The sequence below is a fragment of the Denticeps clupeoides genome, chromosome 6 (genome assembly GCF_900700375.1).
Source record: "Denticeps clupeoides chromosome 6, fDenClu1.1, whole genome shotgun sequence".
NCBI classification, from domain to species: domain Eukaryota; kingdom Metazoa; phylum Chordata; class Actinopteri; order Clupeiformes; family Denticipitidae; genus Denticeps; species Denticeps clupeoides.
In genome coordinates, this window is record NC_041712.1 from 154,181 (window position 1) to 180,012 (window position 25,832).

General features: G+C 43.1%; 2 protein-coding genes across 3 annotated transcripts; one reads left to right on the forward strand and one right to left on the reverse strand.

Annotated features, from left to right (window-relative positions):
- The first annotated feature begins 353 nt into the window (after positions 1-353).
- alg9 (ALG9 alpha-1,2-mannosyltransferase) lies at positions 354-10,732 on the forward strand. 2 transcript variants are annotated; one of them, XM_028983024.1, is made up of 16 exons: positions 354-760; positions 1,424-1,634; positions 1,841-1,976; positions 2,606-2,740; positions 2,809-2,879; positions 3,060-3,148; positions 3,999-4,134; positions 4,208-4,304; positions 4,620-4,725; positions 4,809-4,931; positions 5,884-6,038; positions 6,552-6,681; positions 6,858-7,005; positions 7,168-7,297; positions 8,702-8,832; positions 9,578-10,732. In XM_028983024.1, the coding sequence occupies exons 1-16, from the start codon at positions 505-507 to the stop codon at positions 9,705-9,707; spliced, it is 2,184 nt and encodes a 727-aa protein (XP_028838857.1). In that variant the 5' UTR covers positions 354-504; the 3' UTR covers positions 9,708-10,732. The 2 variants fall into 2 exon arrangements, with proteins under 2 accessions (XP_028838857.1, XP_028838858.1); XM_028983025.1 differs by having other exon boundaries at positions 4,217-4,304.
- Positions 10,733-11,456: 724 nt separating this feature from the next.
- On the reverse strand, positions 11,457-16,975 carry layna (layilin a). The gene is made up of 8 exons (XM_028983026.1): positions 16,893-16,975; positions 14,062-14,082; positions 13,685-13,982; positions 13,416-13,573; positions 13,109-13,153; positions 12,845-12,931; positions 12,155-12,257; positions 11,457-12,078 (listed from the first exon to the last, which is right to left on the reverse strand). Exons 1-8 carry the CDS (start codon positions 16,963-16,965, stop codon positions 11,706-11,708), a joined length of 1,158 nt encoding a protein of 385 aa, XP_028838859.1. The 5' UTR covers positions 16,966-16,975; the 3' UTR covers positions 11,457-11,705.
- Between the last annotated feature and the right edge of the window lie 8,857 nt (positions 16,976-25,832).

Sequence of the window (25,832 nt, forward strand, 5' to 3'; positions counted from 1 at the left end):
CTTCTTTACTGATGCATGTTCGGCAAGTCCTTCAACACGAGGACCTCAATCCTGGGACTCTGCAGTCCATCAGTGGATTGGTCTTTCAGAAGGTGCCCATCTCTCCCAGCTGCCCACCAGCGTATCACCAGCTTCTCCTACTAGGACTCTTCTCCTCACATTCCCATCCTCTTGAAGGGCTTTGCGACAGTTTAGCTTCATTTCTGTCTCCGTATGAGGTGTCCTTCAGTGAAGAACATGTAGATGGTAGGCCCCAGGTCTGGATTAATTCTGCCAGATTGTCCAGGTTTGGCAGGCTAGCGTGTCTCCCGGTTCCAGAGTTTGGAAACAGGGACATGGAGTTGTGTGTGGTTTCCCTGAACCTTGATCATTTGGCCACACTGATCTTCAGCATTCCCGACTGGCGCTTACTCTGGACCCCAGATCCTCATTTCCACAACCAATTTATTTCTAAATCCGTCTCAGCATACTGCCCCTTCTCCCTCTACCCACCCAACTACACGCATGACATCAGCTTCTGGGTGGAGACGGAGAAGTTTGACGAGCTTGAATTCCACTCTGTGGTCCGCCAGGCCTCAGCTGGCGCCGTGGCAGAGGTGGTGCTGCTGGACCGCTACCAACATCCACACACGGCTCATTCCAGCCGCTGCTACCGCCTGCTGTACCGCTCCCCAGACCGCGCCCTGTCCCGTAGCCACGTCTCGGCCCTGCAGCGCCGGCTGCGGGCGCTGGTGCCGCTCCGCCTGCAGGTTCATCTCAGGTAGGGTGGACCAGAGAAGCCGGTCCTGTTTTATGCACCATGACTGGTGCCAGAGAATGCAATAATTGATAATAAAGATCACACACTGAACATACAAACAAGTATTTCATGCACATAAAGTAAAAGATCAGCTCTAGGAGGACTGGGAGGAAACATGGAGGTACCCTCAGACAGTTCACAGAGAAACAGACCATGCAGAAACTTTTCTAAAACTATAAACTGGGAGGGGAAGTGGTGGCATCACCATAGATATATACACTGGGAGGGTGGTAGTAGCCTAGTGGGTAACACACTCGCCTATGAACCAGAAGACCCGGGTTCGAATCCCACTAACCACCACTGTGTCCCTGAGCAAGACACTTAACCCTAAATTGCTCCAGGGGGACTGTCCCTGTAACTACTGATTGTAAGTCACTCTGGATAAGGGCGTCTGATAAATGCTGTAAATGTACACGACAGATGTAAACTAGACGTCGCATTCAGCAGGCGTTAACATAGATATATACACGGTAGATATAAACTAGACGTCGCATTCAGCAGGCGTTAACATAGATATATACACGCTAGAAATAAACTGTAGACGTCGCATTTAGACTCTCAGCGCGCCAGTTATAGATATATACATAGATCTATATTTGCCGTGTATGGGGTTTTGCCCAAAAGCAAGATGGCGGGTCGGCGTGCAGCACGTCACTCCTGAGCGACGACGCTGCTTGCCAGTAGAAGACATGGCGACCAAAGCGGTCCGCCAGCGAAACAGACGAGGAAGCAGGCAAGACCCGAACAGCTCCAATATCGGTCCCGTCAGCGAGAGCCGGAGCCCGAAGAAAGAGAAGAGCGTGGAGGACAACAAGAACACAGACAGCAGGAATGAGTGAGTGTTGGTCCAGTGCGTTCCAATTGTAAAACGTACACGATTCTTTATCGCATCATTAGAGCATTCCCTTTTTCCTCTTCATCATGATGAGTTGTCAGATGAAGCGAATTTATCTTGTGGAGCGGAGCAGATGGCACGTAATGCTGGTTGACCTGGGACTCGAGTTTCTAATCCATCAGACGGATAAACCTCTCATCCTTCAGGGCGTCCGGCAAGGCGGCCCAAGTTTGGGCCCCTGAGGGCTCTACAGCTTTTAAGTGTCTGGTGTCGGCCCGGTTCTGCGCGGCGCTACTCAGCAACATCTCCGACTGTGACGAGACCTTCAACTACTGGGAACCAGTGAGCATCATCCACATACAGATGTATAGATATAAGGGGACAGGGACAACCAGTGAGCACCATCCACGTGCAGATATATAGATATAAGGGGACAGGGACAACCAGTGAGCACCATCCACGTGCATATATATATAGATATAAGGGGACTGGGACAATCAGTGAGCACCATCCACGTGCAGATATATAGATATAAGGGGACAGGGACAACCAGTGAGCACCATTCACGTGCAGAAATACAGATATAAGAGGACAGGGACAACCAGTGAGCACCATCCACGTGCAGAAATACAGATATAAGGGGACCGGGACAACCAGTGAGCTCCATCCACGTGCAGATGTATAGATATAAGGGGACAGGGACAACCAGTGAGCACCATCCACGTGCAGATGTATAGATATAAGGGGACAGGGACAACCAGTGAGCACCATCCACGTGCAGATGTATAGATATAAGGGGACAGGGACAACCTGTGAGCACCATCCACTGATTACTAGCACTGCCACCTTAACCGCTTCATGGTATTTTCTGTTACCTCTTGTAGTGCTGCTCTTTACTTTCTTCCAGAGACCTCTACAAGGTTATTTGGAAGTGCATGAAGTTAAGTTTACTTAATGTTTTTTTGTACCAGACACACTACTTGCTGTATGGAAAAGGAATGCAGACGTGGGAATATTCTCCTACGTACGCCATCCGTTCTTATGCGTACCTGTGGCTTCACACATTCCCTGCCTTCTTTCATGCCAAGATACTACAGACCAACAAAGTAAGTGTTCAAGCCATCTCAAATAAAGAGGCCAGTCTGAATTCCAACCATGTCTCTTTCATTCCCAGGTCCTGGTCTTTTACTTCCTGCGATGTGTCCTGGCGTTTACAGGCTGTGTTTGTGAGCTCTACTTTTATAAGTGAGTGTAGCCTTACAGGTGGGCGCATCTTCAGATGAAGTGTCTGTCCTCTCATGATTAATAATTTAGTGGTTTTCTATGCAATTTATATAAGCTTGAATCATGATTAGAAGTCAGCATTAATTTTATTTGTTTTTGGATAAAGGAGGCATTATATCTTTTCATTTCTTTTGTTTTTAGGGCAATATGTAAGAAATTTGGCCTCCATGTTGGACGTCTCACGTTGGCGTTCCTGGTACTAAGTGCAGGGATGTTCTGCTCTTCTGCAGGTCTGTCATAATTGTAACTGCAGATAAAAACTGGTAAATCCTCGATAACCTACATCATCATGACTTTGGTGTAAGAACCTTGTTTTCTTCTGTTTTTTTTGTTTGCTCGTCTCATGGTTTTCCATGAAACAGTAATAAGAAACAACTGTGGTTGCTCTGCACATTGGGAGGAGCCAATTTGTCATTCCTGCCATTAGAATCCCGTACCCAACTCTACGTCACAAAGTAGCGATTTCTGTAAAAAACACAAATTCTCTGATATGTTTTTAACTGCATTGACGACTTAATATTCTTATATGACGATTTGGCTCCTCACTAACTATTCAAAGTAAAACCTGTTCATGCAGGTTTTACCACCCAGTCAGTCACATCGATCAGGAGATCTGCTTTCTGTCTCCTTTTTAGTTTTCTTAGGGCTATGTTGATTATCCATGCTTTTATTAGAACACGTTTTTATTCTAACTTAAGTGCCTCAGTGGCATCTTGGGGCATTTGGGTGACACATCTGCTTCCTGCTGCCTCTCACCCAAGACTGGCAGTAGATCTTAAACTCATGAGACACTTTATAGTCAAAAGAGTCAGTTGCTGTCTACATCCAAGTACATGAACCATATAGAGCCACAACAATAGTTTTGGCCGCTCTATAATTATAGGGGCAAACTGGACTCTCTGAGGACTCCTGAACTGTTCAAATCAACTTTCCTTAATTTCATTATCATGCGGTTTTCCATGTAGCACAGGCCAGTGAGGAGTTGGTATGTATTTTAGAAAGGATGTTCAGTTTGGTGTCCATTCACGTTGCATTTTAAAAAATATTTGCGTGGTTGTGTTGTGTTGTGTAATTCTGCAGCATACTTGCCCAGCACCTTCTGCATGTACAGCACCACAGTGGCCATGACTGGTTGGTTCCAGGGCCATGCCAGTGTGGCAGTGCTGGGCGTGGCAGCAGGAGCCATTGCTGGCTGGCCATTCAGTGCACTGCTGGGGTAAGTTCATAAGGTATTTTATTCACCTTTATCCAGGTGATGAGCATATTTGATCCAGGTAATTAATGGCCAGTCTTGGCAGAATACCGGTTGCATTTGACCTGCTGCTGCACAAGAGGAAATGGAAGAGCTTCGCCTCTTGGACTCTGGCAGCACTGCTCCTTTTTTTGGTAGGAAAACTTACCAAAGCTTTGTGTGTAAAATATGTTTAATTATGGAGGTGCCTTTAGTGCTAAATATTGATTGGAAATGTTTTTGCACTAAATGCTGCAGGTTTTATAGAAGCACATTACATTCACTGAAGAAGAAAATATCTGACTTAATGTTATATAAATGTTATTTATAATTACAATGAAAGGATCTTGATGGTTGTAGCCTCCTAGTCAGCAACATAACCTGAATAGAATAAGGCTTCATCAGTGACTGCAATGTGCTCCTGTACACTGTAGCCCCTTTAAAATGTCTTTTCTGTCTTGTGTTGACAGGTCCCAGTTGTGGCAATAGACAGTTACTATTATGGCAAGCTGGTGATTGCCCCACTTAATATAATATTATACAACGTCTTCACCCCTCATGGTCCAGATCTCTATGGTAACCCATTTCATCTCGTGTTTGCATTGCTGCCTGCTTTTTCAGGTTAGACGTGACTAATCTTCTACCTCTTCTACCTTTAGGTACAGAGCCCTGGCACTACTACTTTGTGAACGGTGTCCTGAACTTTAATGTGGTGTTTCCTCTGGCACTGCTCTCGCTACCCCTGACTGTTCTAATGGAAGCTTTACTTCAGAGATTCAATGGTGAGTTTGGTGTAACCCACAGTGGTTTGCAGATGTAAATTCTGTCTGTCTTGTTCTCGTGGATGCAGGACTGATGGTATTCAGGTGCCATGCCGGACTTCTGGTGTACCAACGTGGCTGCAAATGAAATTCAATTATTTTTAAAAATCCGGTTCCCGCAGTGACCTCACACTAGATCTGAGAGGCACAGCTATCACTCTCAACCTCACCAACAACAGGCTCACAAGCCAATAAGCCAATTTGAAACTAGACGACTAAATTCTGGGGGTGGGGGGCTTCTCCTTATATAAAAGTTTTCTCTAATATTACTGAACCAGGAATAGCGTAGTAAGCAGGGAAAGTAGATTCAAGATTGGTTTATTGTCAGTACAACAGTATAAAAAGTGTATTTAAATAATGTTTCCCACAGACCCCCCCCATAGTGCAATCATAAAAGAAATATATATATACAGTACAGGTCAAAAGTCCTGTGTCCTGGACACACCTTCTCATTCAATGTGTTTTCTTTATTTTCATGATCATTTCTATTGGTAGATTCTCACTGAAGGCATCAAAACTGTGAATGAACACATTTGTTATGTATGTACAGGTAATATTATTCTGGTAACATTGGCAAACAGATATTTGGAAGGAGATTTATATATAAAAATAAAATGCAATTAATATTGCACACAGGTCCTATTGTAAATGAAGTCTTATCTTGTGTTCATCTCGTGTCTGATCATTTATTTCCACATTTAAGAGGCTATTTTAAGAAAATGTTCTCAAAGGGAGCACGCCCATGGACCCCATTACACATCTTTATATATCCGGGCCAACAAGTTATGTGTAAAAAGTGTTGCAGACATGGTACCCCCACCCTCACCTCTCGGGCATGGAAAAAAGTTCAGGCTCAGGAATTTTTTTCACCATCACCCCTGTGGATGACTTGTCACCACCGTATGTTCTTCAGTGCAGAACCTTGGGCGTCCTTACTGGCTAACGCTGTCTCCCATGTACCTTTGGATGCTGGTCTTCTTTACTCAGCCACACAAAGAAGAGCGATTCCTCTTTCCAGTGTATCCCCTCATCTGTCTGTGTGGGGCTGTGGCCCTCTCCTCTCTTCAGGCAAGTCTGGAAGCCTCATTCCAACTCCAGGTCTTATTTTTGCTCATACTCTACCAGGCGAGGGTTTGGACGAACTTGCTCATTTATGGGTCTTGAATTTTTTACATTATAGAACAAATCTGACCCAAACTATGAAATAACACATGTAATAAATGACTAAAACAAGCGTTTCACACTCGTTTAATTAGACGACATGGACTGTTTCACTTTCTTATCAGCATCTCATGATTATGGTGATTATAAAACATATACTCTACATTTCTTCTATTGGATTCTTCAAAATGGTCCCATCATAGTCTCCATAACTATGTCTGGTAGCGTATAACTGCTGTGGACATTTTGTACAAGTGTGTTCTGTTCATCAGACTGGGTGTGATAATACAACTAAATATTGTGTTAGTTTGTCTAGTCTGGTGTGACTAGCTGAGTTATTGCGTCAGCAGTAGTTTGAGGAAAGTACACTTTCTATTGTTCAGAAGAGTGAACACATGACTGGTGTTCTTCTCGTTGCAGAAGTGTTACCATTTCCTGTTTCAGCGGTACCGCCTAGAGCACTACACTGTGTCCTCCAACTGGCTGGCCCTGGCCACCGTGCTGCTGTTTGCCACGCTGTCCCTGTCACGCTCAGTGGCCCTCTTCAGAGGTCCGTGAGAGATGCTCATTTCACCACTGTGCATGTTGCCTTGCTTTCGTGTTTGACTGAACTGAAAACCATGCAGAGTTTACTAAAATAAGCTCAGCCTTACTAGCGAAGGAATAAAAGACTACGATATGTAGATATGGCTCCTGCTCATCTTGATGAATCCTCTGTGTGTTCAGGCTACCATGCTCCCCTGGACCTGTATCCTGAGTTTCACAGGATCGCTAAAGACCCCACCATCCACAGTGTGCCTGAGGGGAGGCCAGTCAATGTATGTGTGGGAAAAGAATGGCATCGTTTCCCGAGTAGCTTCCTTCTGCCAAACAAGTAAAGATTATATTTCCTCCTCCAATTTCTGAATGAGCATCCTGAATTCGAATTTAGAAATCATTTGCATAAATGTTTTTATGCTTCGTAAATGTGTTTATGCTTTCTCCATATTTGAGAAGAATCCTTCTTCTGAACCTCCTCCTTTCTCCACCATGTTAGTTGGCAGCTGCAGTTCATTCAGTCTGAATTCCGTGGTCAACTGCCCAAGCCCTTCTCCACACACCCCTGGGCCACACGTCTCATTCCTGGTGACATGAATGACCAAAACCTAGAGGAGACATCAAGATACGTGAGTGTGAAAACAGTGTATTTAAACATGTCATGTTCAGCCACTCGCAGGATGTCCGTGAAGCTTGCTCTCAAAGTGCCTGCTTTAAATGACAAGACTGCTCCATTTCCAAGACTGTCAAACCCTGGTTCTCTGCAAAGCTGCGCAACCAGGTGAGATAAAGAGACTTATTCTAGAGCCGAAGCCAACCTGTCACGGGCCATTAAGGAGGCAAAGTGAGCTCACGCAGAGAATATCAACAGCCACTTTACGTCTTCAAAGGACACACGGTGCATGTGGCAGGAGATCCACACCATCACAGGCTACAAGGAAACACATCAGGCCCTGCCAAAACTTCTTTGCACGGTTTGAGGCAGAGCACAGGGAGCCACCGAGGAATACGAGCCCTTTTCCCAATTACATACATAGAATAAACCCGCGGAAAGCAGCAGTACCAGTCAATATACCTGTTTGGATGCTACGGGAGTGTACTAACATCTTCAACACGTTGCTTAGTTGAGCCGTGGTACCTACAGTGGGTATGGAAAGTATTCAGACCTCCTTAAATGTTTCACTTTTTGTTATATTACAGCCATTTGCTAAAAGTTCGTTTCTGTCCTCATTAATGTACACACTGCACTCCATGTTGACTGAAAAACACGGAATTGTTCGCATTTTGACAAAGAAAAACTAAAGAAAAAAAAAAAAAAAGATAAACAGCCTCAATGATTACCGGCCTGTAGCGCTCACACCCATCATTATGACGAGGCTGGTACTGAGGCACAACTCCTACAGAATCTGGACCCGCTTCAGTTTGCTGTCTCTTTGTTGTCTACATGTATTTAGTTAAGTGTTTATTCTTGCACTGCCTGTGTCCCCTGTTTGCATTTTGTACCCCAGTTTGTCTGAATCGCACACATACACTTTGTCACTTTATGTAACTATTATTCAGTTTTTACATGTAGCACCAGGTTCCAAAGAAACATTTGGACTGTCCAACATGTATATTACTGAAATGACAATAAAGCTCAACGTCAACGGGTTCCCCACAGGGATCATCTCCTCATCGGGGTTCCACTTTCACCCATCTCTCAGATCTACAAGAAACACCTTATCTGTCGAACTAGCAACATTGTGAAGGAGTCTCACCACCCTTCACCTGCCCGTGAGAACTGTAACTGCCAGGTTCTGCAAGAGCTTCTTCACCCCAAGCAGTCAGAGCTTCCAACTCAAAATGACCAAAAGACTGTTAAACTCAACACAATACACCTTCTAACATTCTGCTCGTTTTGCACATTTCTGCTTTTTTTTTTTGTAATGAAATTACAAAAAAATTCTGCAAAAAGTTTAATGTGTGTTGTATATAATTTCTGTTTATTATTATTTTTTTTTCCCTCTTGAATCTTGAATTCTCTGTTTCTCCAGGTGGACCTCAAGCACTGCCACTATTTAGTGGACCTGGACACAAAGGAAGATGCTCCTCGGGAACCCCGCTATGCCTCTGATAAAGAAGAGTGGAGCATCATTGCATTCAAGCCCTTCTTGGACGCTTCCAGGTTAGCCAAATCCAGATATTCTGGGATCATGGGTCATGAACACTGACCTGACTTCCAAAATCTCAAGATCTGTTCTGAGGAAAAAAAAACACGTATTGAGCAACTAAAGATTATTTGGGTAGTCAAATAATTTCTCTATTTATTAATATATTGGTTTTTGAAATGTATGAATTTTTGGAAATCAAGCTTTATTGCATGTAATCATAATATGCAAATATGTGAACTATAAATAGCATCCTCTGCCACAGTATGAAATTAAATAAGGATCATTTTTAAATCCGTAAAAGTGTAGTCCTGCTGGGTTCAAAATAAGGCTTCAAACATAATGTAACATGCAACTAGAAAAGGGATCGTGTTAAGCCAGTTAAATATGCATAAAGAGTGAACAGTTGTATTCTGAAAAATAACTGAAAGTTATTTCAGTCCTCTGTGTTCTAGATAATATGCGTACAGTAACCACCTTGTGTTTGTATGTCTCCACAATATCTGTGTCTCTATTTTTTGACAGCACATTTTTTTCTAGTTTAATCAGGAATCGTGGTTTGATTAGATCTAATTTGTTCGATTTTGGAGGTCAAGGTTCAAGCTCACTGATGAAACTGAAACCATTATGTGCTGATTCCAGTTTTTTTGCCACTGAGACTGAGAAAGAAGTGTATGTTGCATTAAAAATCCCTGATAATGTTGATCAAGTTGAAATGATCTTTAGCAGTCACTGATATAGCCACCTTCTGTCCATCCACAGGTCCTCCAGGCTGTTCAGGGCGTTCTTTGTCCCCTTTTTGTCAGAGCAACACACAACATTCAGTAAATATGTCATCCTGAAACCACGACGACAGAAACAGCCAAGGAGACGGGGGAGCCTGGACTATTAATTGCTCTGTCCAGTCTCTTCTGAAAGGGTGTGTGTACACTTAGAAGCCAGTTTCCTCTTTAAGGGTCATCTTTCCTCTTCCATCCCAGTTTCCATGCATTCTTTCAACTGTCCAGCTGCAGAGTTCTCCAGTGTTTCTTCATGGATCTCTAGTCATGCCTGACCAGTGACAACATGAACTTAACTGGCCTTCTGCAGGCCAAGTCCAGTATTTGATGCATGACCTGTGCATCTCCTACAGCTTTGCCAAAGGTTATAGTTGACTTCTTCAAGTCAGCTCAGCTTCTCTATGAACAAAAAATGGTATAATTGTTGGAATTCAGGTTGTTCTTTAACAGGGGTGACTGTTTTCTGTCCGTCTTTTCTCTACAGCAGCATAAGGTGGGTGGGAGGGGACTACCCTGAGGAGTAAACCTTGTGGGAACTGTCATTCTTTTATTGACTTTATGAAGAGTCTGACAACTCAGGTCCTGATGCATCCATATAAAATCAATACAAGTAGGACACATGCAGGCATTAACAGACACTCATACACTCCTTCAGATGCATCGGATTTAAAGACCTCTGGCATTAAAATGACCTGCACATACAATTTCTTGGTAATATTGACTCACTTTGAATGATATGATGATGTTTCATTTGATTTATTGGAGGCTCCATTGCTGCCCCTATTGTTTTAGAACTATTAAAATCAAAGTAAAAAACTAGTTCAAGGCAGGTCATTAATTTCCCATGACGGTGGGTACAGACCAATCTCCATAACCATGACCTCAATCAAAATCACCACCACAGCAAAACTCCTTCTGGCGCTACAAACGTCTGAAATTTGGCATGTAAATTGGTTTGTAGTAGCAAATTGGCAAATATAATCATTTGTAAGAAAACATGTCACATGCTATGGAAGTCAGTTGAAAAATGATGGTGGCAAAGAAAGCTTAAAAATAGTGGTTCCCTCCCTGACGAAGACCAGCCAGGACCCCTGCCCCCATTCCCTTCCCGCATTAAAATAAAAAATATGGATTACAAGCTTTCTTTTTTGTATGTTTTTGTTCTTTTTCACCTTGTTTTACCCGACTCGGTTGTTCTGCTGTGTGGTGCATTTTTACTGCTCCATTTGCATACAGCCACGACCCTGTCAGCTCTTGCTACGAGCAGTAAAATAAGAGGGAAAAGAAATGTGCGGTTTATAATATAATTGCCAGATGCTAGCCTCCACTTCACCTCCTCAGCATCTCTCTCACGATTATTAAAATGCATCACCTGACGATGAACATTTCATTAAAAATAAAACGAAAACCAATTTACAAGCAGCAAATCATACAGAAGAGATGTGTTCTATAAACCAGAGGTTCATGTTTGTTGACCTGACCTGAACCTGACTAAAATGCTAGAAATGCCAGTTACAATTATCTTTTGGGGTGTGTTGTTAAATATCATTTTGGTAAACTCATACAATTCTGCAGGTTCTATCCCAAGCATGGCACACTAAACAGTGCTGAGGTCAAACCTCTTCAGTCTCCTGAAAAAGAAGTGTGAATTGTCCATGCGAATTGTCCATGTCTAAAGAAATGGAAGCAACACCGGTTCCTGAAGTCCACTCTCATTTTCTTGGTCTTTGCAATATTTAGGGTGAGAATATTTAGTGTACAAAAATAATCACCAGGCCAATAAAAGACTTTCCTCATTAAAACATTAAAAAAGGTTTTCTGACTCAAAATGATGGAACACTTCACAAATGCAGATCTTCATACATATTTTAAAGATTTAATGATACCAATTTCTCCAATATGCAGGTCATTTGTGAGAAACCACAAGAGACCCAGAATTGCAGCATTTCAAGGCCATGCAAACCCAAGATAAAATGCAGCACATCCCTGCATACCACTGCAGTCTTGGTCCTGCTATTAAACTGTCCTTTCATGACCAGGTTCCTTCATCTGGATGGCATCCCCCATATAATCAGTACATGAGGGAGAAGGTGCAGCTACACAGATCTTCTTTACCTCTGTTGAGCTTCACTATAGCTATACAGATCACTGTCCATCCACCCATTTTCACTATAGCGTCCATAAGCACGGGCCTGGCATGTGTCGTACAGATCACCGGTCACAAAGCCACTCTCTGTGCTAGCTAATGTGGCAAAGCCGCTTTCCGAGTCCTGGCTAGCTAGATTGTCGTAGTCGGCAGGTGGAGTGTTGGGAGAACCACCAAGGAAGGAGGAATTTTTTATGTCGGGCCTTGTGCCAGCCAGGTCTGCCTCATGCTGTCTCCTGATTACGTTGTAGACATCTGGGCTTGGGCTGTTGCAGCGCTCCACGGACACCCAGTGGCCTGGTTCTCTGGGATACGGCTCAGAAGTTCGCTCCTTGTTCCTGTGAGAACACCGAGCTGCTATCAGAACAGAAGCAACAATCTGATTCTGCTTCACGTTAACAGATGCTATAGTACCTTTTTGTGAAGAGTTTGAAGCAAAACACACTGGACGCCACCACCAACAGCAGCAGCAGGGGGATGGTTGGGAGGACAATGTAAGCAATGTTGACAGTGTTGTCTGAAAAATACATTATTAGAAAGCAGTCTTTTATGCTATTTATGTTGCTAATTTTAATAAACATTATTATTAAATGTCAATTATTCACTCACTCACTTTCCATAAGTCCTGCTCAGGGTGGCATCTACTGTATATTATATTCATATTGTGTAAGCACCTGAAGGATTTCCTACTCTGTAATTCAGAGGAAATCTCTTAGCCCTAAACTCCTGGTTTACACCAGTCAGCCCTCAACCATCAAGTCACGGACTCCACTAGACCTGCGGTCAGTAGCAAATCCTTCAGGGAGAGCATCTGTGCTACAGCAATCCGACCCCTGACTCGGAAAATATATTGATTCCAAATACATCGTCCAGTTATTTTAACTGAACGATGCCGAGGAAACAATAACTTACAATCACTTGTTGAGGCAATTCGAGGTATTCTGTCAGGTCAGGCTGCTGCTAGCTGGTTAGCATGCTAACCTCAGCAAACAGCACAATTCATTTATATTAACATCAAACATTCATTTTCTTTTAACGCTTTTGGCTTCCATGCCAAAGATTACAGTATAAAGATAACAGTTCTGCGGTAATTCTCTTAAATACCAATTCTGGCCGGTACAACGACTTTCATCCCCTCGTCATCGGCAGTGAATGGTGGGTATTTAGGCCTCCGAGAGGTCGACTGGTCATCTAAAAAAGATAATAAGCCATCAATTCATGAATTCAATACAGGTAATAACGTACTATATAAATACGCACATTAACTCATCTTTTAAATAAGTAAAGCATGTTTCACTACAAATCCATCATCATTTTAAATCGACATTAAACGTAATTGTGCACTGAGCGTTGACTGAGAATTCTTACCTGTGGAGCTTTTGTTTTTTGCCGGAGTTGAAGGAGGAAGGTTTCCTGAAAAATTCACCATACATTCAGTTACTTTGTACTTTAAGAACAGGTTTGGTGCACCACATCGTACACTTGTAGTCTACAATCGGTTTCAATTTTAATAAGAAACCAGACAGCATTTACACAGTCAAAACCGAACAGACAAGTGCATGTAGAGAGGACACTGCAGTTTGATCTCCTTCCAGTAAAAGATGGCATGATGGATTTTTCTTCTCCATGAGGATACAGGACCAACTCCCCGATAGACACGGTGAATCCTCTGTACCTTTTGTGTATTTGCAGATGAAGTTATTCTTGGTCTCACAGTTGTCATCATTCCACTGGAACATGTAGAGGCCACTAGGGCCTGGAGGAGCAGATGGCTGGTGGTACATCACCACACACACTTCATAGCCGCATGATGGCTCATCCCAGTGCCAGTTTCTGGAGAATAGAGAATTTGGTAGAAATAAAAAATAATTTTATTAAGGTTTGACAGATTGAAAAAGGTGTCTGGATTGAGCAAGTCCATTTCCTGGCTGTGGAGACAGAGACCTGAAAGCTGACTGGCTGCCATCTAGCCAGAAGTACTGTGAAGGACAGTCTCCACTGGTCTCCTGGTAACCTTGGTTCCGTTGGAGCCCAATCCAGAAATCTCCATCAGTGGCTCGCAGCTCCTGGATGAAACTCTCCACGATCTTCTGCTCCGCTGCAGACTCGATGCTGAGCAGCTCCCCTCCATCGCTTCTGCAGGCTTGGCTGGCTTCCTCAAAATTCAACTTGCGCCTGTCCTCCTCAAAGTAGGCGATTTTATAACAGGGTCGCTCTGTGCCCCGCTTACAGATCCGCTGACCTTCAGGGGAGGAGAAAGTGGCATGTGGAGAAGAGCAGAATTCCTGGAGGATTCCTGGAGCAGCTGAAGATACACCTACCTCTGGGCTCGTAGAAATGAGCTGCAGACAGAAGAAGAGGTTGAAGAAGAGGGAAATATTCAGGACTACAGACAGGAGCAGAGGTTGAAGAAGAGGGAAATATTCAGGACTACAGACAGGAGCAGAGGTTGAAGAAGAGGGAAATATTCAGGACTACAGACAGGAGCAGAGGTTGAAGAAGAGGGAAATATTCAGGACTACAGACAGGAGCAGAGGTTGAAGAAGAGGGAAATATTCAGGACTACAGACAGGAGCAGAGGTTGAAGAAGAGGGAATTATTCAGGACTACAGACAGGAGCAGAGGTTGAAGAAGAAGGAAATATTCAGGACTACAGACAGAGGAAGAGTTTGAAGAAGAGGGAAATATTCAGGACTACAGACGGAAGCAGAGGTTGAAGAAGAGGGAACTATTCAGGACTACAGACGGAAGCAGAGGTTGAAGAAGAAGGAAATATTCAGGACTACAGACAGAGGAAGAGTTTGAAGAAGATGGAAATATTCAGGACTACAGACAGAAGAAGAGGTTGAAGAAGAAGGAAATATTCAGGACTATAGACAGAAGAAGAGGTTGAAGAAGAAGGAAATATTCAGGACTACAGACGGAAGCAGAGGTTGAAGAAGAAGGAATTATTCAGGACTACAGACAGGAGCAGAGGTTGAAGAAGAGGGAAATATTCAGTACTACAGACAGAGGAAGAGGTTGAAGAAGAGGGAAATATTCAGGACTACAGACAGAAGAAGAGGTTGAAGAAGAAGGAAATATTCAGGACTACAGACAGGAGCAGAGGTTGAAGAAGAGGGAAATATTCAGGACTACAGACAGAAGAAGAGGTTGAAGAAGAAGGAATTATTCAGGACTACAGACAGGAGCAGAGGTTGAAGAAGAGGGAAATATTCAGTACTACAGACAGAGGAAGAGGTTGAAGAAGAGGGAAATATTCAGGACTACAGACAGAAGAAGAGGTTGAAGAAGAAGGAAATATTCAGGACTACAGACAGGAGCAGAGGTTGAAGAAGAGGGAAATATTCAGGACTACAGACAGGAGCAGAGGTTGAAGAAGAGGGAAATATTCAGGACTACAGACAGAAGAAGAGGTTGAAGAAGAAGGAATTATTCAGGACTACAGACAGGAGCAGAGGTTGAAGAAGAGGGAAATATTCAGGACTACAGACGGAAGCAGAGGTTGAAGAAGAAGGAAATATTCAGGACTACAGACAGAGGAAGAGTTTGAAGAAGATGGAAATATTCAGGACTACAGACAGAAGAAGAGGTTGAAGAAGAAGGAAATATTCAGGACTATAGACAGAAGAAGAGGTTGAAGAAGAAGGAAATATTCAGGACTACAGACGGAAGCAGAGGTTGAAGAAGAAGGAATTATTCAGGACTACAGACAGGAGCAGAGGTTGAAGAAGAGGGAAATATTCAGTACTACAGACAGAGGAAGAGGTTGAAGAAGAGGGAAATATTCAGGACTACAGACAGAAGAAGAGGTTGAAGAAGAAGGAAATATTCAGGACTACAGACAGGAGCAGAGGTTGAAGAAGAGGGAAATATTCAGGACTACAGACAGAAGAAGAGGTTGAAGAAGAAGGAATTATTCAGGACTACAGACAGGAGCAGAGGTTGAAGAAGAGGGAAATATTCAGTACTACAGACAGAGGAAGAGGTTGAAGAAGAGGGAAATATTCAGGACTACAGACAGAAGAAGAGGTTGAAGAAGAAGGAAATATTCAGGACTACAGACAGGAGCAGAGGTTGAAGAAGAGGGAAATATTCAGGACTACAGACAGGAGCAGAGGTTGAAGAAGAGGGAAATATTCAGGACTACAGACAGAAGAAGAGGTTGAAGAAGAAGGAATTATTCAGGACTACAGACAGGAGCAGAGGTTGAAGAAGAGGGAAATATTCAGGACTACAGACAGAAGAAGAGGTTGAAGAAGAGGGAAATATTCAGGACTACAGACAGAGGAAGAGTTTGAAGAAGATGGAAATATTCAGGACTACAGACAGAAGAAGAGGTTGAAGAAGAAGGAAATATTCAGGACTATAGACAGAAGAAGAGGTTGAAGAAGAAGGAAATATTCAGGACTACAGACGGAAGCAGAGGTTGAAGAAGAAGGAATTATTCAGGACTACAGACAGGAGCAGAGGTTGAAGAAGAGGGAAATATTCAGTACTACAGACAGAGGAAGAGGTTGAAGAAGAGGGAAATATTCAGGACTACAGACAGAAGAAGAGGTTGAAGAAGAAGGAAATATTCAGGACTACAGACAGGAGCAGAGGTTGAAGAAGAGGGAAATATTCAGGACTACAGACAGAAGAAGAGGTTGAAGAAGAAGGAATTATTCAGGACTACAGACAGGAGCAGAGGTTGAAGAAGAGGGAAATATTCAGTACTACAGACAGAGGAAGAGGTTGAAGAAGAGGGAAATATTCAGGACTACAGACAGAAGAAGAGGTTGAAGAAGAAGGAAATATTCAGGACTACAGACAGGAGCAGAGGTTGAAGAAGAGGGAAATATTCAGGACTACAGACAGGAGCAGAGGTTGAAGAAGAGGGAAATATTCAGGACTACAGACAGAAGAAGAGGTTGAAGAAGAAGGAATTATTCAGGACTACAGACAGGAGCAGAGGTTGAAGAAGAGGGAAATATTCAGGACTACAGACAGAAGAAGAGGTTGAAGAAGAGGGAAATATTCAGGACTACAGACAGAAGAAGAGGTTGAAGAAGAGGGAAATATTCAGGACTACAGACAGAAGAAGAAGTTGAAGAAGAGGGAAATATTCAGGACTACATGCAGGAGAGGTGTGGAGAGGGACTTTTCTTACCGCTCAGCTGCCGGGATGAGGCTGGAAGGGCGCAGATGATGCACGCCGCGCTGAGCAGACTCGCTGCATCCATCTTCTTCTCCTCCAGGAGCAGCACGACGCGACGGAGCCGCACGCACGCCCCCACGCACGGTTTTACCGCGGGCAGAGAACCACGTGGTTTCAGGGGCGGTGATTTATTAACTCCTCACCTGGCAACCCGGCAAAATGGAAACATTTTACAAAATTTACAAAAAAATTATTGTTTTCATCAAATGACCCAACAATCCATGCAGAAGGGACGAAAACTGTTTACAGGACATTGCAGGTTTTTATAACGACACAAACACACAAAATAGATACAAACCAGTTCTGTCTTCTTTGTACACAAGTATATCAATAATCTAAAGGTTTAATAATAATTATAAAATACAAAATCGCATCACACCAGATGGAGCCAGGACTCAGAGATCCCCTCCCTCATCTGCAGTGATCAGCAAAAGTCCTCTCCTCCTCCCCTCCTCCCTTCACTGTAAATCACTGCTTTAGATAAGCACTAGCAAATATCTAATCACCCCTCATTCATACAGTGTATGCATTCTAATCACCACATTTCTACTGTCATCAGAATAAAAATGATTGACAGGTACTGTTCCTCTTGTATCGCTGACATGAAAGGAAAGGAAATGTCTCCTTTTGTGAGAGTTATTGTATTAGTATAGTAAAGTAGTAAATATATTACTACAGCAGTGAAAATGGACAACCAGCACGCTTCAAAATTTGATTCACGTGCACTGAGCCTACATCTCTCTTTGGGCAGACATCCTAAAGGCCGATAATGAAATTCAGGAGCTGAGGGTGGGTCTGTACCATCTTTCCTCTCCAGAGAGCCATACGGCTGAAATGGACCCTCCCCCAGGCAGCGCTTTCTGAAGTGCTGAGCCGCCGGAAAAAGTGCTGAGGAGTAAAGAGAGGAAGCTCTAATGAAAAGAATATTTCCTTGTCCAAGACAACATGCTGACAGATTGTCACGTCTGTGGGAAGGCATATGTATTTATTAAGAAACTAAAGACAGTACAATACTAAAGTAAAGTACACAAGACAAGCAGCAATGGAGAGCTGGAGGTTAAATAATACTACAAATTGTTGTAATTAGACACACATGATGAGGGTAAATGGAAATGGTGGCATCTGGTGAGCCAGAGGCACCAGGACGTTACACAGATAATAATCACCATCATTTTCTCTTCCCTCGCTGGACGCCTGTAAATACAGCACTGTCAATAAACTCTGTAAAAGTGGAACAGAACATGTTAATACCGTACTAGCACAATGCATATACCTGACAGATGCGGCCTAAAAAGTGCACAATAAATAAAGAAATCAGATTTGCATGCTGCCCAACTGTCTTCATGGACAGCAGCATGGTCCAGTGTAATTACAGTAATATACATCTGTCATTCTTCATGTCAATGTTACATGCAACATTTTTAAAGATAATTATGTTTATGCATTAACAATTTATACATTGTTTAGGATTTTCTATAAATGTTCTTCTCAAAGATTCTAAAAGGGTTCATTACTTAAAAGCGTGTCTTTTTTTTCTTTTCTCTGGAGACCAATCCATCTCAGGCATCCAGGTTGATTACCCTCAGCGTAGAAACGAACCAGACCTCAATCACAGAAGAATCTGTCCAGCAAGCTGCACACAGGCTAATGCAAAATAATAAAAAAGTTGGAATACAGAACTAAACAGACAAGAGTTATGGTCAGCATTGTGTCAGGAATGATGAGCACTTTCTTGGTCTCACATTCATTTCTAGCAGGATTAATCAATACTCCCTTAATTTCATAAGGCCCACCAGCGGATGAACCCACCGCCCCTCCTGAAGGAATTAGTCTCTGTGGGTGGAGTGGAGCACTGCAGACGCATTCATTATGACAAGAGGCACAGGCTGAAAGGGGCTGAGCAGAGCGTACGGATGCACCCGGTACGCATCACATTACTGAATTTATGCCAGTTGATCACGAACAAGCTGCTTAAATCAATGTTGGAGAGCCTTTTGATTTAATTTGTGGAGCCTATAAAGCATAGAGGTGAAGAATCAGTCTAGATGATTACATTGCACTGTAAAATTAAACCCAGTCCTCTTGTGTTATAAACACAAAGGTAATCATATTCCATAATGCTGATTTTCTAGATCCCACACCACAATAAATAAAGACACACATACATTAAAACATCCTTAAAAGAATTTTCTAAAGATTTCAGATGCTGAAGCGTATAAGTAGCTGGGTTCTGCAGTGCTGCCTGCAGCTTAATTTCCTTAATGCAACACAAGGAACACCCATTATACAGACTGCAAGCTGGGAGACCCTAAATCACATGACACTAGAGACCCACCAAGAATTTCATTTGCTAAATCATCCCACCTATTACAGGGACACACAGTGCTGCTGCTCAAACAGATCAAACATCAAATGCATTATTAAATGCCTTCAAAATACATACAGTCGGGGGGATAATTATGTTACCCCTGCTGGTTTTGTAATTAGCAAAGAAACAGTAAGAGACAGAACAATAACACAAAATGAAGATCTTTCTGGAAAGACCAAGTTTCTATAATAAGATGACAGCAATATGTATGAAGCTTGGTGTATGAACCACTGGAAATGTTTGACCTGGTGTTGTCCACCTGAATCTGTTGTTGCAGAACCAGAAACTAAGCACACTTCTTCGGCCACCATTGGAGCTGCTCTACAACCAGCCGCAGAAATAAGTCTGTCTCTGCCTACCTGTTCTGATGATGATTTGGAGCTAAAGGCTAAACTTGCTGTGTTATTTGAATTAATTTGGATTGTTGGGGTACGCACTCGCAGACATGCTGGAAGCTGGAGAATAAGTTGCTGTGAGGGAAATGGGCACTGGAGGAGCTGGAGAGGAGGACACGCCGCAGTGCGGTGGGAGGGGGACCGGAAATTTCGCTTCATTCAACTTCAATCTTCAGGCCCAGATTGATCTCATTTCTACGAATACTGCATAGTGTACTGCAGAGTTCCCATACAACTTACTGTGAGCATGGTAAAAAGTAATGTGCTAGACATCAACACTGTCTTTTCCTTAGACTCCTCTAGTATGGATGCAATTTTGACTGGTGTGTCATTTCCTGCTGTCAACCTGGCCCACACAGAAAAACTGGAGACTCTTCCTGAACTTGCAATTATCCAGACTAATAAATCTCCTGGCCCAGGTGGCCTTCCAATTGAATTCTTTAAGAAATGTTTCTGACAAATTATCTCTTTCTACTTGTCTCAATGTTTAATGTATCCATAGAAAGAAGTTCTCTTACTTTAACTCAAGCTTCAATTGCTCTTCTTCTAAAGAGTGGCATTATTTCCCAGGAGTATAGTGATTTCTGTGGATGCAGAGAAGATCTTTGTGTTCATCTCTCTTGGCCTTGGCAATTGAACCATTGGCTCTGAGATCTTCCCCCTCACTTAAAGTCCCTCCAACAACAACAACACAACAACATTTATTTCTTATATAGCCCAAAATCACATACAGTATGTCTCAATGGGCTTTGACAGGCCCTACAGTTGACACCCCCCACACTTGACCCTTCTGCACACAAGGAAAAACTCCACACAAAAAAACTCTAGGAGAGAGAAAAAAAAAGAAAGGAAGAAACGTTGGGAAGGAGTGATACAGAGAGGGACCCCTTTCCAGGGTAGAGTGAGCCTGCAAATGGTGTCAGTGCAGGGTTGGATATGATATAAAGTCCTACGGTTGTAGGGTTTTAGAAGTCCAGGATGTATTCAGTGTCATGGTCTAGATTAAGTGTCCATAATGATGTTACTGGTCCATTTGAAGATCCCTGAAGCTGTAGTTGTAACGGTGGTGGTGGCTGTGGTGACCCTCTGGTTTGTTTCATGTTTTGTCCTTGTAGAGCAGTTGTCAGGAACCAGTATTTATTTGCTGGTCTCTTCACTGGGGTCTGCCAGTAGTCTGGGTGCTTGATTCCGAGTCTCGGAGAAAAACAAACAAAAGCAGCGGCAGACGGTTTCACTGTACGACCGATACTGAAATCTGTGGTTATAGTGGTATATTGGTGCTACAGTGGCCCGGTACCCTAACTAGGACAGCCTAACTGGTGAATTTAACTTTGTCTGTGTCTAACAGGGGGACTCTGTGATAAATTGGACTTTATAATTGACACTGCGTCAAAATCAAGTGAAATGAGGGTCTAGGACTTTAGCAAAAAGCCAGAGAAAACAGATAGGTTTTGAGATTGGATTTAAACACTGAGACTGTGTCTGAATCCCGGACACTGACAGGCAAGCTGTTCCACAACTGCGGAGCTCTATAGGAGAAGGATCTGCTCCCAGCTGTGACCTTCTGCACCTTTGGTACCAGTAGTGACCCCGCACCCATTGATCGAAGGGGGCGTGGCGGTTCGTAAAGAACCAAAAGTTCACTCAGGTACTGTGGGGCGAGACCATTTAGAGCTTTATAGGTTAAAAGTAGGATTTTGTAGTCAACCCTAAATTTGATGGGTAACCAGTGCAGTGATTGTAAGACTGGGGTGATGTGGTCAAATTTCCTGGTTCTGGTTAGAACTCTGGCTGCAGCATTCTGTACTAGCTGGAGTTTACTCATGCACCTACTAGAGCATCCAGACAATAATGCATTGCAGTAATCTAACCTTGATGTAATAAATGCATGGACCAACTTTTCTGCATCATGCATTGAAATGATATTTCTTATTTTTGCAATATTTCTAAGGTGAAAGAATGCTATTCTAGTGACATTATCTACGTGCGAACTGAATGAGAGACCTGCATCAATGATGACACCTAGATCCTTCACTTCAATAGAAAGGCTATCCAGGGTTATTGTGTAGTCAGCCAGTTTATGCCTGGCTGCTTGATGCCCGATTACAAGCGCTTCTGTCTTGTCAGGGTTTAACAGGAGAAAGTTGGTGAGCATCCACTGTCTAATGTCCTTCAGACAATTCTCTATATTGTTCAGCTGCTGGCATTGCTGACAGATACAGCTGTGTGTCGTCAGCGTAGCAATGAAAGCTAATACCGTGTTTGCGGATGACGTCGCCTAAAGGTAACATGTATAGAGAAAAAAGTAACGGACCTAGGACAGAACCTTGTGGAACACCAAACTCTACTTTACTATGTGAAGACGAAACACCACAAACTGATATCGGTTGGTCAAATATGATTTGAACCATTCAAGGGCTGTTCCCTTAATCCCGATAACATTCTCTAACCTGGCAAGGAGAATAGCGTGATCAATAGTGTCAAACGCTGCACTCAGATCAAGCAGGACAAGCAGCGAGATGCGTCCCTGATCAGAGGCCAACAGCAGGTCATTAACCACTTTAACCAGCGCTGTCTCAGTGCTATGATGGGGTCTAAATCCTGATTGATATACTTCGTGGATATTGTTGCTGTCCAGGTATGCGCTCAGCTGCTGGGCTACAACTTTTTCTAAGATTTTTGATATGAACAGAAGGTTGGATATCGGTCTATAATTTGAAAGCTGACTGCGATCAAGATCCGGCTTTTTAATCAGGGGTCTAATGACTGCTACCTTGAACGAACTTGGTACGTGGCCGGTGCTAAGCGACGAGTTAACAATTTTGAGGATAGAATTTATAATATTGGGTGCTATTTGCTTAAGGAGCTTTGTTGGAATCGGATCCAAAGCGCAAGTACATTGATTTGATGATGAGATTAATTTGATTAATTCATGTTCTTTAATAGGGTTGAATCGTTCTAATCGGTGGTCTATTAGAAGATTATTTTCCATGGAAATATCGGCGGAGCTATTTGTTGTGCTTTTAATCTTCTCTCTATTTGCGACAATTTTCGTATTAAAGAAATTCATAAAATCATCGCTACCATGATTATATTGAGTGGTCGCATCCATTTCTGTCTTATTCCTGGTTAGTTTGGCTATAGTTTTAAACAGGAATCCGGGATTATTTTTGTTTTTGTCTATTAACGAGGACAGATACGTTGATCGAGCCGCGCTAAGAGCCTTCTTATAGTTAAGTAGGCTCTCCTTCCAAGCTATTCGGAATATGTTTAATTTACTTTGAAGCCATTTGCGTTCTAATTTCCGGGCGGTCTTCTTAAGCGAGCGTGTGTGATCATTATACCAAGGAATTAAGTTTTTATCTCTTACTATCTTCCTTTTGAGGGGAGCGACTATGTCTAACGTACTACACAGTGTTATTTCTAGACATTTGGTCGCTTGGTCAAGTTCAGCGGGGTCTGACGGTGAGTTTATCAGCGTTGATAAATCTGGTAAGGTATTAATAAACCTCTGTGCCGTACTTGATGTAATTGTCCGTTTGTCTCTATAACGAGGGGGATTGAGTTTGTTGTGTTTGATACATATTTTAAAAGCGATGAGGAAATGATCTGAGACCATTTCAGATTGCGGAAGAGTGACTATATCTTCTATATTTAAACCAAAGGTCAACACAAGATCGAGTGTGTGACCACCTTCGTGAGTAGGTCCTGTTACATGTTGGTTAACTCCAACTGAGTCTAATAAAGACAGGAATGCGGTTCTTAGTGAGTCTTCTAATTTATCACAGTGGATGTTAAAGTCGCCGACAATTAGGGCTTTATCCACAGATACAACTAAGTTGGAGACAAAATCTGTAAATTCACTAAGAAACTCAGAATAAGGTCCAGGGGGTCTATAAATAATAATCAATGGAATGAATTTAGGATTTTTATTTTGTGAGACTACATGAGTTATATTGGTATGTAGAATCTCAAAAGAGTTAAATCCTTGTCCGGGTTTATGAGTAATACCGAGGTTATCCTTATAAATTACTGCGACGCCACCTCCTCTTCCAGTTAAGCGAGGTTGGTGTACATAGCTGTATCCAGGAGGACTAGACTCGTTTAATGCTACAAATTCATTTTGTTTTAACCAAGTTTCGGTCAGGCACAGTACATCGAACCCCTGATCTGTAATCATTTCATTGACAATGAGCGTTTTAGGTGTAAGGGATCTAACATTTAATAATCCTATTCTTATGCCGGGGGTGCTGGTGGTACATTCAGAAGGAGTGATAGTAACGGGTAGTAAGTTGCTGAAACAGACACCCCGCCCAGTCCGTGGAACAGACACAGTGTCAGCATATTTATGAGTTTTATTATTAACGTTTCTTGTAGAATCTCTTGTTTTAATAGAGCGAGGTACAGACACAGTGTCAATATTGTACACGCTGGGTGGCGGCTCTACGCAAATGGCAGACGCTCTGTCTGCTGCCTGGTCTCGGCTCTGGTGAGTCAGTTTTGTTTTTTGGTTCTAAGACTATGAGCCAATTTTTTAGACAACTGAGTGGCACCCGCCCAGTTGGGGTGGATGCCGTCTCGCCCAAAAAGACCAGGCTTCCCCCTAAATGTTGGCCAGTTATTAATAAAGCCCACTTTATTTTTTGGACACCACTCCGACAACCAGCGATTTATATCGAGGAGCAGCTACAGGTCTCGTCGCTACGCCGAAACTGCGGTAATGGGCCAGAGCAGATTACTGTATCCGACGTCGTTTTAGCCAGTTCAAGCATCTCTATAAAATTCTCTTTAGTTATTTCCGACTGGCGTAGCCGGACGTCGTTAGCGCCGACGTGAATCGCTATACTGGAGTACCTGCGGTTATTTTTTGCCAGCACTTTTAAATTTGCGCGGATGTCGGGCGCTCTGGCTCCAGGAAAACACAGGGTTTTATTCGCTGGTGCCGGTATCCTCACGTTTCTAACTACAGAGTCTCCAATGACTAGAGCCGGTGGACTGTAGGACCCAGCGGATGCCTCGCTGAGGGGGGGGAAGCGGTTCTGAACGCGAACCGGTGTGTGGTGCCCAGGTGGTGGGGGAGCTTGGCGGGTCGCCACGGAAGCCGAGCCGTCACCCAACTGCCCTGCTGTCCGGAGGGCGCTACTGGTACCGGCGCCGGGGTAGACACACTCACCGGCTGACTGGGCTGGTGCGCGTCCGGGACTAGAAAAGAGTCAATTAAGACTTCTGTTTCCCTAATTAAATATAAATTTCGGATGCGCTCCTCTAGCTCGCCTATTCTCTCCGTCATTTCCACTAGTCTCCTACACTTCCCACAGGTGAAATCCTCACTGCTGACGGAGTTCGTCAAGCTGTACATCTCACACACTGCACATGGAATTAGCGAAGGAGCCATAACTTACGTTTTTTGGCGATTAATTCTGAGGTGGTTCAGGAAGTCCTTGGACGTAATACAGTCTAAAACTCGCGAGTCTAAAACTCAGAACTAAACTAGATGGTAGCAAACTCTGAAAAAGCTGCATACCTTTCACATTCTGTGTCAGATTCCCATTTCTGGGCAGAAATCGGGAAAGAGCAAACAGGAAAAAGTGCAACTCTATCCTGCCGACCACGCCAAATATGTCGTGGAGAATTTCGATTGTGAGCAAAAACCTCTTCAGAAAAAGACAGAGTCAGGGGCAGGCAGTTGGTATGAAGCTTTATAAATCCTGGTAAAAAGGCTTGCAGCACAGTGTAAAACTAGCAACATGGCCACCGTGTATTTAGGCTGAATGCTGACCCTGGCTTTCAGGTAGTTGTCCCGTCAGGCATCCATGTGTCCCTTCTGGGTCCTGTGGTGGGACGACGGCCATGACAAGTGGAAAAACATGGAAAATATAAAACTTGACAAACAATATATAACACTAAAAGCTCAATCTCAAGGTTGAAAGTTTACTTTTGACACTGGATGGGACATAAATCTATAAGAAGCTGTTTAAGTTTGGCTTATATGCTGTATGCTACAAAACATGCATGCACATGTGTGAAAATTTATGGCACAGTTCATTCAACCAATAGAACTATGCATAGACGTGGAAATTCATGGACAGACATTTGTGAAGTAAAAGTGAAGTGATTGTCATTGTGAAA

What these genes read in the sequence shown, in the direction of transcription:
- alg9 (XM_028983024.1), top strand. Translation starts at nt 505, where the DNA reads ATGACATCAGCTTCTGGGTGGAGACGGAGAAGTTTGACGAGCTTGAAT. An exon ending in CAGCACTGCTCCTTTTTTTG is followed by an intron (nt 4,305 to 4,619) that starts GTAGGAAAACTT and finishes TTGTGTTGACAG; the next exon opens with GTCCCAGTTGTGGCAATAGA. An exon ending in TGGCCCTCTCCTCTCTTCAG is followed by an intron (nt 6,039 to 6,551) that starts GCAAGTCTGGAA and finishes TTCTCGTTGCAG; the next exon opens with AAGTGTTACCATTTCCTGTT.
- layna (XM_028983026.1), bottom strand. Translation starts at nt 16,965, where the DNA reads ATGGATGCAGCGAGTCTGCTCAGCGCGGCGTGCATCATCTGCGCCCTT. An exon ending in TCATTTCTACGAGCCCAGAG is followed by an intron (nt 13,983 to 14,061) that starts GTAGGTGTATCT and finishes CCTCCCCTGAAG; the next exon opens with GTCAGCGGATCTGTAAGCGG. An exon ending in TTCAAACTCTTCACAAAAAG is followed by an intron (nt 12,079 to 12,154) that starts GTACTATAGCAT and finishes GTGTTCTCACAG; the next exon opens with GAACAAGGAGCGAACTTCTG.